The sequence below is a fragment of the Nesoenas mayeri genome (genome assembly GCF_963082525.1).
Source record: "Nesoenas mayeri genome assembly, chromosome: 17".
NCBI classification, from domain to species: Eukaryota; Metazoa; Chordata; class Aves; order Columbiformes; family Columbidae; genus Nesoenas; species Nesoenas mayeri.
The window spans coordinates 3,966,700-3,981,526 of NC_137565.1; the positions used below are offsets into that span (position 1 = coordinate 3,966,700).

General features: G+C 54.1%; 2 protein-coding genes across 7 annotated transcripts in view; one reads left to right on the plus strand and one right to left on the minus strand.

Annotated features, from left to right (window-relative positions):
- PITPNM2 (phosphatidylinositol transfer protein membrane associated 2) overlaps positions 1 to 6,112 on the plus strand; it is a 121,349-nt gene extending 115,237 nt beyond the window's left edge. For all 5 annotated transcript variants that reach the window (XM_080355021.1, XM_080355020.1, XM_080355024.1 and 2 more), the window contains 7 exons: positions 459 to 575; positions 1,273 to 1,389; positions 1,751 to 1,899; positions 2,352 to 2,501; positions 2,589 to 2,772; positions 3,994 to 4,122; positions 4,928 to 6,112. In XM_080355021.1, the coding sequence (XP_080211147.1) occupies positions 459 to 575; positions 1,273 to 1,389; positions 1,751 to 1,899; positions 2,352 to 2,501; positions 2,589 to 2,772; positions 3,994 to 4,122; positions 4,928 to 5,260 (1,179 nt within the window). In that variant the 3' untranslated portion in view covers positions 5,261 to 6,112. The remainder of the gene's footprint in view (positions 1 to 458; positions 576 to 1,272; positions 1,390 to 1,750; positions 1,900 to 2,351; positions 2,502 to 2,588; positions 2,773 to 3,993; positions 4,123 to 4,927) is intronic.
- Positions 6,113 to 6,252: 140 nt separating this feature from the next.
- ARL6IP4 (ARF like GTPase 6 interacting protein 4) lies at positions 6,253 to 14,623 on the minus strand. 2 transcript variants are annotated; one of them, XM_080355026.1, is made up of 6 exons: positions 14,581 to 14,623; positions 12,821 to 13,005; positions 12,114 to 12,455; positions 11,564 to 11,681; positions 10,262 to 10,331; positions 6,253 to 10,082 (listed from the first exon to the last, which is right to left on the minus strand). In XM_080355026.1, the coding sequence occupies exons 2-6, from the start codon at positions 12,990 to 12,992 to the stop codon at positions 10,026 to 10,028; spliced, it is 759 nt and encodes a 252-aa protein (XP_080211152.1). In that variant the 5' UTR covers positions 12,993 to 13,005; positions 14,581 to 14,623; the 3' UTR covers positions 6,253 to 10,025. The 2 variants fall into 2 exon arrangements, with proteins under 2 accessions (XP_080211152.1, XP_080211153.1); XM_080355027.1 differs by lacking the exon at positions 14,581 to 14,623 and adding an exon at positions 14,252 to 14,514.
- Between the last annotated feature and the right edge of the window lie 204 nt (positions 14,624 to 14,827).

Sequence of the window (14,827 nt, forward strand, 5' to 3'; positions counted from 1 at the left end):
GGCAGTGCTGGAGTCACCATCCCTGGAGGGGCTGGACAGACGGAGATGAGGTTCTCAGGGACGTGGGGTAGTGGTGGACTTGGCAGTGTGAGGTTAGCAGTGGGACTCGATGCTCTTAAAGTTCTTTTCCAACCAAAATGATTCTATGGTTCTGTCTAAGTGTAGAGCTCCTCCTGCTGTGTTTGAGTTAGTTTTGTGCCTCCTGACAATCTAAATAACCTGTGTTCCAGCCGGGATTAAGTCAGCGCTGGCTGCAGGCTTTGCTAGTTCAGAAGAGCCCGCTTGTCCTCACAATTAAGGGAGCAGCATGTAAAACCTGTGAGCTGACGAGCCAAACGCCCGGCAGCACAGTCCAGGCGACGTCCTTACTCAGCGCTGGCTCGGGAGGTGCGGAATAGCGCAGACGGGGGGGCACTGTGCAAGTGGCTGACGTGTCGGTGGGATTTGTCCTCCCGCAGGTGATGAGGCACGAGAACTCGAGCGTTTTGGAGCTGGATGGCAAGGAGGTGTCCGTCTTCACCCCCTCCAAGCCCCGCGAGAAGTGGTTGCGCAAGAGGACGCACGTGAAGCTCCGGGTAAGGGAGTTTTGGGGCTGTCTCCATGGCAGGGGACGTGCTGTCACATAGAGAGGTTTTGATTTGCGCCGCAAAAATGGCACTGAAGGCGACCAGCATGTGTCCGTCCATGGCAGAGATGGAGGATGGTGTTTATTAGTGATTATATCCTACCTATGTGGTTAAAAAAGGTAACCTGAAAGATCAGTACCGGCAAGGTCTCCTCTTTGCCTTGAGTCTGTGTAAAATACCGAAAGCATTGGCTGTGGTTCAGGGAAAGAGACCAAACATCTTTCAAAGCCCAGTAATGCCCTTCACTCCCAGGAAGTGTCTCCAGTTCCCGAAAGAGGACAGTTCTGTGCTATAGCTGAAACAATGTCAGCGAATTTCTCTGGCAGCTGTTTGTGTTGCCTCTGAAATGCAAAGTGTAAGAGTGAATAGTATCAGAATTGCACATACAAACTGCCACTGAAATTGGCTCTGCAGACATGTACCCTCAAGTTCCCCATCAATGCAGGGGACTGAGTCCCACCTCTGCCGCAGGTCACATTCTTTTCTAGAGCCCCAGAGCTGGGGGTGAAGTGGAGGGGGGATGGCCCAGAGAAGCCCACGCTCCAATACATTGGGTAATATTTGGCATTTCCCTGTCAGTCTGTCCATTGCCACAAACTTTCTTTCTTTCTTCTTTTTTTTCCCCATTCCCTCTTGACTTGTGCAGAACGTCACAGCCAACCACAGGATAAATGACGCCATCGCTAACGAAGATGGGCCGCAGACCTTAACTGGAAGATTTATGTATGGTCCATTAGATATGGTCACACTTACAGGAGAAAAGGTACCGTGTCTGCTCAGGGGGTGACATGAGGTGACAAGTGGTGCTGGTCGGTGCTCTCTTGATCCGTGATGGGTTTTACTACCCTTGAGTCTTGGCCACATTCCTCTGCTCAGACCTGTGTGGTGCCTCCTACCAAGAACAGCATTCATCCTGGAGATCTTCAGCCCCAAGCCCACATATAATTTCAGCACCTTGTTGTTTGGGCGCTTCTCAGCTCAGATCTGTGAAGTGCAGAGGGTGGAAGCAGCACCCAGCCCTGCTGCCGTCCAGAGGGGCTTGGCTGGGAAGTCCCTGTGCTTGGCTTGTTCTACTCAGCTGTGTCTTCAGTGCTGTTGTTGACCCAGCGTTGCTGTCTTCCCAGGTGGACATTCACATCATGACCCAGCCACCGTCAGGAGAGTGGGTTTACTTTGACACGGAGATCAGCAACAGCAGCGGCAGGATTTCCTACGTCATCCCTGAGAACCGGCGCCTGGGCATTGGTGTGTACCCCGTGAAGATGGTGGTCAGGTGAGGTGGAATTTGATGACTGAAGAATATGGTCCCTCCTTGTGGGTGGCTCTGGTTGTTAGGTGGGTTCAGAGCCTGGTTTGCCAGCAATAGGGGCAAAGCCATTTGTGCTCTACAGCTGTAAGAGGAAGATCCACATTTTGTTGTGACTCCCACATCATCAAGAGAGTGGCAGTTGAGTTCCCATTGCAGGAGCAGCCCTTCTGCACCACAGACCTGTGGCCTCAGGTCATCGGCAAAACTGCACAACCGAGTATACTTCAAAGACCATAAACTTGTCCTTGAGGGAAAGAACTTTGTATTTGGGATGACTCATAGCCCAGGGGCTCCAGCTCAGCTCCAGCTGCTGGTGTTGAGCTCTGGAAGGAGGACAAGAGGAGCTGGTGAACCCAGCAATGGTTTTCAGCATATCTCTGTATTTCGATGCCTATAAATACCTGTAACTCTTTCAGGGGTGACCACACGTATGCAGACAGCTACATCACGGTCCTGCCAAAGGGAACGGAGTTTGTGGTGTTCAGCATCGATGGCTCCTTTGCAGCCAGCGTATCCATCATGGGCAGCGACCCCAAAGTCCGCGCTGGAGCGGTTGACGTTGTCAGGTCAGTGGCAAGGGCTGGGGCAGCCGGTTTATTTTACCCAGACATTATGTAGGTCTGCAACCCATTAACTTCTGTCTTTCCTTCTAGGCACTGGCAAGACCTCGGCTACCTCATAATCTATGTCACGGGCCGCCCCGACATGCAGAAGCAGAGGGTGGTAGCGTGGTTAGCACAGCACAACTTCCCCCATGGGATCGTCTCCTTCTGCGATGGGCTCGTTCACGACCCACTGCGGCACAAGGCCAACTTTCTGAAATCCCTCATCACAGACGTAAGTCTGGGTCTGCTGAAATACGATCGTAGCAGGGGTTTGGATTGCTCCTTCTGCAATTGTGCCTGTCAGCACCAGTCTCTTGGCAGCAATGTGACCCACAGTGGAAGATTAATCTGTTTATTTTCATGTTTTTATTGCTCTACAAAAGTGTCTAAGCTGTTAAATTGTGTCATCTCTGCACTGCTCCATTTCATCACTGGTCCTTCCTACATCAAATCCCTAATGAAACGGAGGCCGCAGTGTCTCTCTTCCTCACTCGTGCACTTTTTTCACCTGTTAGGTGATTTTCTGGCTGCCTGTGGTGTAGCCAGCAGGTCTGAGAGGACACGGAGCTGCTGCAGAAATGGTCTTGCACCACCCAACCTTGATGGGAGATGCCATAGAGCATCTTCCCAAGTGTTTCACCTCAGGGAGGTCTTAACATCACTCATCCCAGAGCCTCAGAAAAGCTCCAGATTAAACACAGTTGTCTCTGTGTGGCAAAGGAAGGAACTGCTGGTGTCCCGAGCACTTGTGCCCAGCAGAGAAGCTCCTTGATCACTCTCTCAAACTCTCATTTTGGCCCAAGTCACAGAGGCGGGAGCAGCTGTCCCTCACTTGCTGCCTGTTCTACCCTTGTCCTCCAGAAGGACAAGTTTGTCACCAAGGCCAGAGTTTTCCTTTCCATCTCCCTGGCCTGTGGCTCTGGGGACAAAGCTGGCCAGTCCATGGTGGCACCAGTGTCCTCACCCCAATGCCAGCCCCTGTGGCAGCCCGCTAAGGAAGGGCTGGCCAGGAGCTGCTCTCTGCTCAGAGTGGAGGCAGAAGAAGCCCTGGAAAGCAGGGTATTTTGCTGCGAGTCCCTTCTCCCAACAGCAGAATTGAGGCAGCAGCGCGGAGGGGAGCGCACAGGGGCTGCGAACGGCTCCTCTCCCCCGTGACAAGCAGGCGGTGAAGCCTGTTGCATCCCTGCTCCCTGCAGACCTCGAGGAAAGGCCGTGGTTGGGCAAGCGGAGATCTGCTGTTGTGTTGCTGTTACTCCTCTTGTTCTGGCCTGTGAACATCCCCAGCTCTGTTAATTAGCGCTTTGCACAGCGGTGCGTTATCCAGCTGGGAACTTACATAAGTTATTGACCTGAGATTCCCACAAATGCTGTTTAAAAAAACCCATATATTAAAAACCCCTGCCTGTTGAGCAGCCCATATGTTCTGACCGTGTGTTCCTTTCTCTCCCCGCAGCTCCATATGAGGATCCATGCAGCATATGGATCTACTAAGGACATCTCTGTGTACAGCTCCATCAGCCTCCCGCCCACGCACATCTACATTGTTGGCCGACCCACCAAGAAGCTACAGAGCCAGTGTCAGGTAGGAGCAAGTTCCTCTGAGCCCTGGAGGTGCTGCCAGGGGCGTCCTGTGGGAGGGCAATGGGAATTTGGGCATCGTAGAGCTGAAGTAGTTTGCCAAGGGGACAGGAACCATCCCACATCTCTGGCAGAAACATGGTGTATAGATGGTGAGAGTGACCAGGTATTGTGTTCTCCTCCTTGGGTTCCCATCCATCCTTACTGGATTGTGATGTTGGAGGAGGGTCCAGAGGAGGCTGTGAAAATGATCTGAGGCTGGAACAGCTCCGCTGGGAGGACCGGGTGAGAGAGTTGGGGTGTTCAGCTGGAGAAGAGAAGCTCCGGGGAGACATTATTGTGGCCTTTCCAGACTTAAAAGGCACCGATAAGAAAGATGGGGACAGACTTTTGAGCAGGACCTGTTGCGATAGGACAAGGGGTGATGGTTTAAACTAAAAGAGGGGAGATTCAGGCTGGATATGAGGAAGAAGTTGTTGCCCCTGAGGGTGGTGAGAGCCTGGCCCAGGTTGGGCAGAGAGGTGGTGGATGAACCATCCCTGAGACATCCCAGGCCAGGCTGGACGGGGCTCTGAGCAACCTGAGCTGGTGCAGATGTCCCTGCTCAGGGCAGGGGTGGCACTGGATGAGCTTTGAAGGTCCCTTCAACCCAAACCATTCTATATCAGGACCCATTTCTGAGTGGTTCTGTATCTTGTACATCACCCCAAGACAACCTGGCATAGCAAACATGTTTGGCTGCCCCTGGGTACCAGGGAAATGTGTCCCATCCCTCTAACGCCTGTCCTCATCCCTCTCTCGTCTTGCAGTTCATCACCGAGGGGTACGCGGCCCACCTGGCCCAGCTGGAGTACAACCACCGCGCGCGTCCCGCCAAGAACACCACGCGCATGGCGCTGCGGAAAGGCAGCTTCGGGCTGCCCGGCCAGACCGAGTTCCTGCGCAAGAGGAACCACCTGCTGCGGACCATCTCCTCCCAGCCATCGGCCACCGGCCACCGTCCCGAGCGCACCCAGAGCCAGTCTGACAGCGAGAAGGAGAGGGACAGGGAGCGCAGCCAAAGAAGCATGAGCATCGCCACGGGGTGCTGGGGCCGGAGCGCCGCGTCCCGGCTGGAGTCGGGCCTGCTGGGGCAGAAGTAGCCAGGTCAGAGCCAGCGACTGTCGGCTGCAGCCACCGGAGGAGAAAACAAGAAGGGAAAGAGAGACGAGGCCGGCGTTACGGGCTGGAAGGGTAAATATGGTGCTACTCTAATAACATCTTGGTGTTCTGGGAAGAGACGGGATGTTTCCCACGCGGAAGGTGCAGGCCTTGCAGCGGGAGCCCAAGGAACAGCTGGAAATTGCAGGGGGGAAGAGTCTCCAGGTCACGATCGTGCTCTCTCCTGCCTCCTTCTCTTATCCAGGTTTAGTGACTGTAAATATGTGCCTCCTCCTCGCCTTGTTAGCCATCGCTCCGATCCGTGTGACCGAGTGCTGTCCTCAGAGCCGCAGGAACAGGGGACGAGGCCAGGGAACTTGTTCTTGGTTGTCCCAGGAGTCAGACCAAGCTGCTCTGCCAGCACGGGGGGTTTGGGGTTCGATAACCACACCAATTCCCCAGCACAGGCAGCCCCAGAGGGGGATTTATCACAGGCTGCACCAGCCAGAGCAACCGAGAGCTTTACCTGTACAAAGAACTTCACCTTCAGCCACTTTCTCAAGGAGTACGTGCAGTGGCAACACATAAAGATGTGTCGATGCTGTTGGGAGAGGCAGAATGTCGGCAGTTTCGTGCCCAAGAAAGTGGGGTCGTTACTGTTATTACTGTTATTTTTTAAAGAGACCTTTTAGAAGCCAGTGGAATTTAATGCGTTGACCTATTAAAAGAGGAATACAAGCTATTTTGTTTGAGCTGTTAAAAACCTCAGACACTCGATTTGCTGTTAAAGTCTCCAAATATTCTCGCTATATATTATTTCCAAAAGTAACCGCCGTATATTTGGAAGGCACTCAGCAGCTAGATTGCATTGCCGTTCTTCTCATCCAAATGCAGGGTCTGACTCTCTCAACACCCACCTCTGAGACGTTTTCTTCTTCTTCTTCCCAGGTTCTCTTCAAGTTCAGTAGCAGCTTTCATGGGAACTAGACTCGCTTCTTATACCTGTAGTTACTGAACTGTAAAACCTCATTGTTTTTTGCACTGATGATTTTTAGAATGGAAACCTGTTACCATCTCATGTAGCTACACCTAACTGTTTGTAGTGCATGACAATGAACTATTGCTAAGCCAGGGTGTGTGTGTATATATATACATATATGCATATACATATGCACACACACGTATATATATATGTATATATTAAAAATAAAAATCTGTGCATAAGTTTTTCCAGCGGTAAGGAGACTGTAAGGAAGTGTGCCAACCGTGTCAGGCAAGCTTAAGAAAAGGCCATATCTTAATTTTCCTGGTGTGTTTCTCAGTGGACGTGCCCGAGCTTGACGGTTTGTGCGGGGCAGGGGGAGCCGCCGGGGTGATGCGATGCGCTCGCTGCTGGCGCCGCTGACGCCCGGACGCGCGTCGCCCCGCGCAGCGGGGGAGAACAGTGCCTAGAGCCAGGGCTTGCCAAAAAAAGCCCCTTAGTCCCATCCCTTGGCCACCCAGCCCCAGCGAAGGGCCCGGTTCCCCCTCGCACGCACCTCACGGGGCTCGGGCTGCGCGGTTACCGGCTCCCGTTGGCCTCTCCACGTGGAGATTTTCTAGTCCTACCGAGCTCCCCGAGTCCGTGTAACCCCGCTTTCCCCTCACGCACTTCCCTGTCTTTATATCACTTTCTACTTCTGACGATCTTCTTTATAACAAAGAATTTTTTAGACTGGCTGCTTCGTTTTCTTAACTGTTTCAATATGAAGCGCAGGGCGGCCGCACTGAGACACACAGCACTGTGAATGCTGCTCCGCTCGCTGCCTCTGGGCCACGGTGGGCAAATCTAATTCACCAGACGTTAAGGTCGATCTCGTGTGTCGGCGAGGGCGGGGGGCACGGGGTCAGTGCTGAGCTTTGCGTGGCGTCCGAGCTGGGAAACGCTCGAACCCGCCTGCCCGCGGCACCACCGCGTCTTGCAGCCCGACTGCGACGTTCAGCCACTTCTCTTTGATAATCGTTCGATTACAGAATGTATCCGATGACTTTTGTTACCGAAAACTGACTTCCCTTTCTGCCAACTCGGCTCAGCTCTCTCTGAATGTACATCCAGAGCTAACCGGGTTTAAAACACCAATGTGAATTGTCCCAGCTTTCCGCTAGTCGAATGTTCTCTCAAACAGATGCCATCCGAGTAGGAAGCCAAGCCACAATCCATCCTGCAAAGTCAACAAACCGCATCACTAAATAATTTCTGCAAATTTGGATATGGCCTTTGCAAAATTCACCTTTCCTCCAAGTCCACAACCAAGGCATGATCTGTACATTTTCCAATGCTGATGAGATGTTCACATTTTCTTATGTGTAGATAGTGTAAAACTGAGGAGAATGTAAATGTTCAAAAGTGGATATATAAAATTGAAAGTTATTTATTTATGTAGAGGAAAAAAAAAATGTCTGGAGGGACTGGAACCTTCAGGGTTTATTAATATTTAAAAATGTAGCTTTTTGTTTCAGGCATTATGTACAAAGCAATTATTTTATGGACCAAGTTTAATGTAACTGTCGATGAATGCAGAAGTGCAATATTATACTCACCTCTCCATCACTCCATGTTTTAACCACCTACTAACCAGTCAGACTGACAATCACACACCTCTGTCCTCATCCCTTGTTGAGCTTCTCAGATCCCGCTCGGGGCCATTCCTGGCCCCCCCATCTGTTGCCATTGTATGGATCCAACACGGAGAAACAATTGTAGAGCAGGACCTTTATTGCTGCAATAATTCCAGATGAGGTGGGTGTAGTTACCACGAAATATGCCAATAAGTTGTTGGGTTTTTTTCCTCTCCACCGATTCAGTCCATCATAGTCTACATCAATCTATCCTCAGCCGCCCCCATCTGGCACTCATCTATCTGAAGCAAAGATCAACGTGCTACTCACTCACAGAACAATAGCAATAGTTTCTCTCTGTGTTTATAACCTGTTTGTTCCGAGCTGTTTTGGAGAGCGATGCACGTGACCCGATGCCTTTCCATGCGAGTGGAAGAGGATCCGTTTGGATGCACTGAGGGAAAGATGAATGTATATCCCATCCTTACTAAAGGGGCACTGTCAGGTTAGACACCTAATTTCTCTTTGTTACAAATCATTTCTTTGCTTCGAAACAAAAGAATAGGAAGTTTTTCTTGCACCCTCTCGCCTGCACAGGCTGCCTCGGCCTTTCTTTTTTTGTTAAGTGTTTCCATGGGAATCGAACTCCGTCGTGGAGCTCCGATTTTTTTATAAAAAGCAGCTTTTTGTATTACCGCGCTGTCGGGCCAGACTTTCTACCTGACGCTGTCCCTTTAAAGTCTTTTAACAAATATACAACGAGGCGCCCACGCGTTCCCTCCCAGTTGTTTTCCTGGGTTTGCCGGATCACTCAGTCAGCTGAGGCGAAATTCTAATACCAAAAAGCGTTTACAGTGTCCGATCCACGAGCCGAGAGCAGTAACTAACTAGCCAAAGGGTGACTGTCCGAGCCCCGCTCCGCCAGCAGCCGCCGCGCTCGCTGTAGCAGCCCCTTCTTCAGGTATCGCCACCGTCTGCTGCATTTCCTATTAGTTCTAGAAGCCTTACGGTCCCTCCCTGTCCCCTCCGCCTGTTGATACCCTCGACTGTCAATTTTATATTCCAACGATGTTAGTTATATTTTATTTATAAAAAATGGCTTTTAGGGGTAACAGTGGTGCGCGGGGAAGCCCCGGAGGGCTGTGTGTGCAGTACCGTGCCGATGACGCGCTTGTGTGTGACAAACCTTCTGTACGACTTCCTTCTCCTTGCTGTTCGTGCATCGTTCCAATGCCTGGGTGTGCTTTGTGTACAGTATCATTGTGAGTTACACAGATTAAAGAAATGGGAAGGCTCTTCTCTGTCTGCCTTTTTTTCTCTTTTTTTTGGGGGGAGACTCTAGAAACAGACAAGTCGCAAAACCCAAGATGTGAGCAGGCGCCACTTTAATGGAGTTACAGTGACAAACAGAACGGGAAACCCTCCCCAGATCAGTCTTGCAGGACCCATGTGTCCGTTAACCCCATTTGTCCTTTTTTCTTTTCCACAGTTTGTAGCTTTATGGACTTTGCAGTGGGGGAAAGGCTGTTTGCTTCACAACACGCGCAGGTCCCGAGAAGCCCAGAGCCCTGACGCTGCGGGGAAGGGCTGGAGCTGCGGGGACAGCCAGCGAGGCGAAGCCCCAGGGCAGGGCGCCAGGTCTGTGCTCCCCCAGCACCACCCAGCGAGGCGAAGCTGCAGAAAAGCCGAGTAGAACCCCAGGGCAGAGCAGGGGGTGACACACGTGGGTGCAGAGGGACCTGCAGCACTGGGTAAGCACGGGGCACACGGATCCCTCAAGGAAGGGGCCAAGCGCAGCCCCTGAAGGGACGGAGTAGCTGCCAGCTGCGTATTCTGCAGCCCCGGCGCATCCCCTGTCCTGGCTGCAGTGCTGGCTCCTGCCCACCAAAACTCAGAGCCAGGGGCAGCAGCACCTCGGGGTGCTCAGCGCCAGCGAGCCTGTCCCTGGGTGCTACTCAGCTCCTCTGGCCTCAAAAAAGGGGCATTGGGGCAAGCGGGTGCACGTGTGTTGTAGCCACGCTGGCCCCCGTGAAGAAGGGGAGGGGAGAAGCTGTTTACTAGGAGATGAACTTACTGCCCCAGGGAAGCATCCGGACACGGTGCTGTGTGCGTGGGGCAGGGACAGGGGCTCAGGCTGGGCTGGCAGCAGCAGCAGGACGGGCTCCACACTCACTGCAGCATCCCCGTCCTCGCCTGGAAGGCCAGCCCGTCCCCCCGGGTGGCTTGCTGCAAAGGAGGGACACGGGCACTCACAAAACTGCTGCCCGAGGATGAAGGACCCAGAGCACCCACCCGCAGGTCCCCATGGAGCTGCCAGGGCTCCTGGTGGAGTCAGTGGAGTCCCCGGGGAGGAAAGACACCACCTCTGGGTGCACCCACCCACCACGGCAGCAAGTCCCCGCTACCTTGTTAATCTCCTTGTGTCTCTCCTTGCTGACAATCTCTTCTAGTACTTCTCCATCTCCCTTAATGAGCCTGGAAGACAAATGCGAGGTTACAAGCCGTGAGAGCTACCAGCAAGTTCCTGCAGCCACAGAAGGTGACAACCCCACCCAAGAGCTGCTCCTGTGCCCCCTCAGCTGTAAGTGCCCAGGACTGGTGTCCCTCTAGGGAAGACCAGTGATGACCAACTCCTGAAGTTGCATTGTGTGACTTTCTTTAGCTGTATTAAGCTTATATATCACATCACACTTCTCCAGTGCCCTTGTGGGATTAATGTCACCACGGCGCAGCAAGGACAGGTGGAATCCCCTGAGAAACTGCCATCCTGAGCCAGTCATGCTTGCACAGCAGGAGAAAACACAACATAAACACGTCCTGCCCCCCCACCATCTGCAGAGGCTTCGCTGTCAGCAGCAACGGCCCCAACTCCTGCAAAAGCCCTTCCCTTCCTCACACACAGCTCAGCTCTGGTCCTGGCTGCAGAGTCGGTCAGAAACAGGAGCCAGTTTGGGCCTGACAGGCAGCCGGAGCAGGGAGCATCTCGCTGAGCAAATTCCAGGCAGTGTTGGAGGCAGCACCAAACATGAACAGAAACTTAATTGGCTTCATTATGTGCCTTACGGGGAACCGACCTTTGTTCCACACCTCCCCGAGCCCTGCAGGCTGCCTTCTATTTTAAGACCGGACTTGTCATACCCAATTCTCTTCAGCATGATGTTTGCTGCTTGCTGAGAAGATGCAGCTTATTAAAAACTGGGTCGTTTTTATTTGGCAGCTAAACAAACTCCAGCTTGATCGTTCCGTGTAACCCCAAGGGGCACACACTCCCTCCCCACTTGTGTGCAGGTGCAATTTGCCCCGCTGAGTACGTGAGCTGAGGAGCTGAACGCGTGTGACGCGGGGGGCAGGGAGGTGACAGTCACCCCTCTGGTTCCTGCTGTGTGCAGAGTCCCATTTAATGGGGACAAGTTGAACCCTCTGTAGCGCAAGGAACAAACCTCCTGCCTGAGATGCAGCCCAGTGCCCCTTGCACGGAGCCCCAGCACAATTTGGTAATTTGCTGTCAAACGTGTCGCTTTCTGGGTAAGTGACACCAGGACTGACAGGAGGGGAGCTGGGAGGGATCAGCTCAGGTCTTTGCTGCTGAAGGGGACCTGGGTCCACGTGTGGTAGCGCAGTGCCGTGGAACAGCATCCTCCAGGACTCCCTTCCCACGCAGGATGGACAACCTGACAACCCGCCTCCCTTTTCCCCAGGGATCGTACCTTGTTCTCCCGGTTTCAGGATCCACAACTCTCCTTATCACACTCTGCCTCGCGTCCCATTCCTCCTTCGTCATTGGCTTCATAGCCTGAATTCGGGACTTTTGTTCGTCTGTCAAAACTGGAACGCACAGCTCGTCAGACTGGGGCTCGAGGGGCACAGCCCCGCACCTGCTGTGAGCGGACACGTGGCGCACCGGCTTCCCAGCGGGACTCGGGGTTCAGCGATGAACATGCAAAGGAAGGGACGCCTCATATCCCAAAGCCGGTACCAGCTTTGCCAGTTTGTCACCGCTGACCGTGACCTTCCATTTGGCATCTTTGTTCCCCGCTCACATCTATAAACGCCATCTAAACACAACTGAATCTCTGAACGTGGCTCCTTATGTTTACTTGGTGTGGTGCGTAGGAGGGATGCGTGCCAGGATCTGCTCCCACCCGCATCCCAGTCCCCTCAGGCCCCTCGTGCGGGTCCCAAAAAGGACACGTGGGTGTCTGTCCCCAGCCCAACACGTGAGCCCTGGCTGTGGTGGGAGGGAAAACCCATCATTACCTGGTCCAGAGTCCACCAGGGTCTCCTTCTGCCACTGCTCCAGCGAGGGGCCCAGCACCGCTTCTCCCTTGGCTTTCTCCTCCTTAGCCTCTTCCTTTGACTTCTTCTTTGTTTTCTTCTTTATTCTCTTCTTCTTTTTCTTCTTCTTTCTGTCTTTCTGTTTCGGTCGCTTTTTTTTGCCATGTTGACTCTTCTTCATTTTGGAATCGCTATCACTGGAGTCATCAGAAGAGGAGCTGGAGGAGGAGGATGACGACGAGGAGCTGGTGGATGAAGATGTTGTCTCAGAGGAAGAGGTGCTTGCCTTCCTCTTCTTTTTGTCCTTTACTTCCTTCTTCTTTTCTGCAATACATAAGAAGCGGTTGAGTGGAGCGGCTCTGGTCCCGCGGCAGCAGGGACGCTGGTCACCCCCGTCACAGCTTGGGCTCGTTCTTGCACAAACAGCAAAGCCCCCAAAGCCGGAGCAAAGACCCCTCTGTGGCGACACCTTTAACACGTCATCACGTGCGGCACCACACTGCCCGACCAGCACGGGGGGACTCCGTAGGGTTTCCCGCTTGTCAGAACAAGACTAAAATGGCACAAAGTTCACAGCAAGGGAACAGACACCAATTCAACTAAAAGCAGAGACCTTCTTCTCCCACCTGGGCCCGCTCTGTGCTCCTGCCCCAGCACAGCGTCGCAGGTCTTTCCCCTCCCTTCCCTACCTGCTGACTTGCGTCTGTGGGACCCCGAGATCCGCTTCCTGGGAGGAGAGCTGCTGCCCCGGCACGAGTCCTTGCTGCCTTTCCTCCTCTTCTTCTCCTTCCTCTCCTGTCTGCTCCGAGAATCACTTTTGCTTCTGCTTCGCGATCGCTTCCGAGAGCGGCTGTGGGCCATGGCGGCTCGGCCCCTGGAGGAACAGGTTACTCAGGACCCCCAAAACCTTAAACCCACCCTAAGCCAACCAGCCCTGGAACTCCCGCTCCTGAGCCCCCTCGGAAGATGACGCTCATGCTGCTCTCGCTGAGCTCCGACGCGTAGGGGCAGGTTGGTGTCACCCATCACACAGCTGCGGATAAACTGAACGCTGCCAGCGCACAACACGGAGCCCTCAGCATGGACAGCGCTGTCACCCTCACCCGCCTCCAGACAACCATCCCCACGCCGCTTGGGTGTGAAACCTCTGCCAGGTTTTCCCCACGCTGCTCATGTTTGTCCCTGGTTGTGATGACGGAGAACCGGGCTGATCCCCGCTGGGGTTCGCAGGCAGCGCGTCCCCGTGGCCCTGGGGACACCCACCGCGGGCCGGGAGCGTCAGGAGCCGGGGACACGCGGCCCCTGCAGACGGACGCCCACACGGTGCAATCGATGCTGCGGCGACAGGCGGCAGAATGAAACGTCCTCCCCAGGCTGAACACAGAGTCAATCACCCCGTTATTTAAAATGCCAAGAGCCAAGGGGAGGAATGAATTTTTAATACTCCCATTTGCTTTTAGAAAACAGATCATGCATCGAGCTGGCATCCCCGTCCACCAGCGGGACCGGCTGCCCGCGGCCACGGGCCAGAGATGTGATATATGCTCTCATTAATTTAAAAAACAAAGCGGCACCATTGGCAGAGCAGCATCGGGGAAGCGTTTTCTCCCAGCCGCCTTCCCACCACTGCATTTAATTAACTGCGTGTTTAACGCCTCGACGTTCCCAAGCAGCGATTCGCTCCCACGTGATCAGACCCTGGTTGATTTCCAAATGGAAATTTCAATTGGAAAATAAAAAAAACAAAGCCATTAGGGCAGGCAGGAAAGTTTCCGAGGATGAGAGTCATTTGTTGACACCTGCCCAGCGGTGACATTGGGCTCTTGGGTCTGCTCCACCAGGGACGTGGCGGCAGGACCCGCTTCTGTACAACAGTGGCTGCGGAGCCGGGTGGGGACGGGAGATGCTGTAAGGGGACGACCCCCAAATCCACCACGGCAGCACCTTGGCACGATGTCCCCTTGGCACGATGTCCCCTTGGCACGATGTCCCCTTGGTCAGCCCCAGTGGCCACTCTGCCCCTGACAAAACCCCTGCCCTCCTCCCCAGCACAGGGAGCCCGCACCGTGCTGGCCCTTTAAGAGCTCGGCACAATGTGTGCTGGCCCTTTAGCTGCTTACCACAAGGTGTGCTGGCACTTTAAGAACTCAGCAATAGTTGTGCTGGCCCTTTAAGAGCTTAGCACAAGGCGTGCGGACCCTTTAAGAACCTGCGCGAGGTGCACCGGCCCTTTAAGAGCTCAGCACTCGGTGCACTGGCCCTTTAAGAGCTCAGCACTCGGTGCACTGGCCCTTTAAGAGCCCTGCGCAAGGCGCGGCCCCTTTAAGAGCGCGGCCCCGTGTCCGGCTCTTTAAGCGCCCCCCCGCGTGTCCACGCAGCGCGCGTGTCCTCCCCGGTGTCCGCGGCCGCTCCGGCCCCGCGGTGCAGCGGGACCGGGACTCGGACTCACCGCACCGAACCGCTCCGGGCCCCGCCGGGTCCGCACCGGGCTCTCCCCCCCCCGCTTCCGGCCGCCGCAGCGGAGCCGCGCTCTTGGGTTCCGGGCGCCGCCCGGGCCGGGATCGGCCTTAAACTTCATTTTTGGGGCCTATTTCAGAGGCAGATCATAGAATCACAGAACCGCTTTGGTTGGAAAAGACCCTCAAGACCATGGAGTTCAACCATAACCCAGCCCTGGCACTGCCTCACGTCCTGAG

What these genes read in the sequence shown, in the direction of transcription:
- ARL6IP4 (XM_080355026.1), bottom strand. Translation starts at nt 12,992, where the DNA reads ATGGCCCACAGCCGCTCTCGGAAGCGATCGCGAAGCAGAAGCAAAAGT. An exon ending in CCACAGACGCAAGTCAGCAG is followed by an intron (nt 12,456 to 12,820) that starts GTAGGGAAGGGA and finishes TATGTATTGCAG; the next exon opens with AAAAGAAGAAGGAAGTAAAG. An exon ending in CCTGAAACCGGGAGAACAAG is followed by an intron (nt 10,332 to 11,563) that starts GTACGATCCCTG and finishes TTTGTCTTCCAG; the next exon opens with GCTCATTAAGGGAGATGGAG.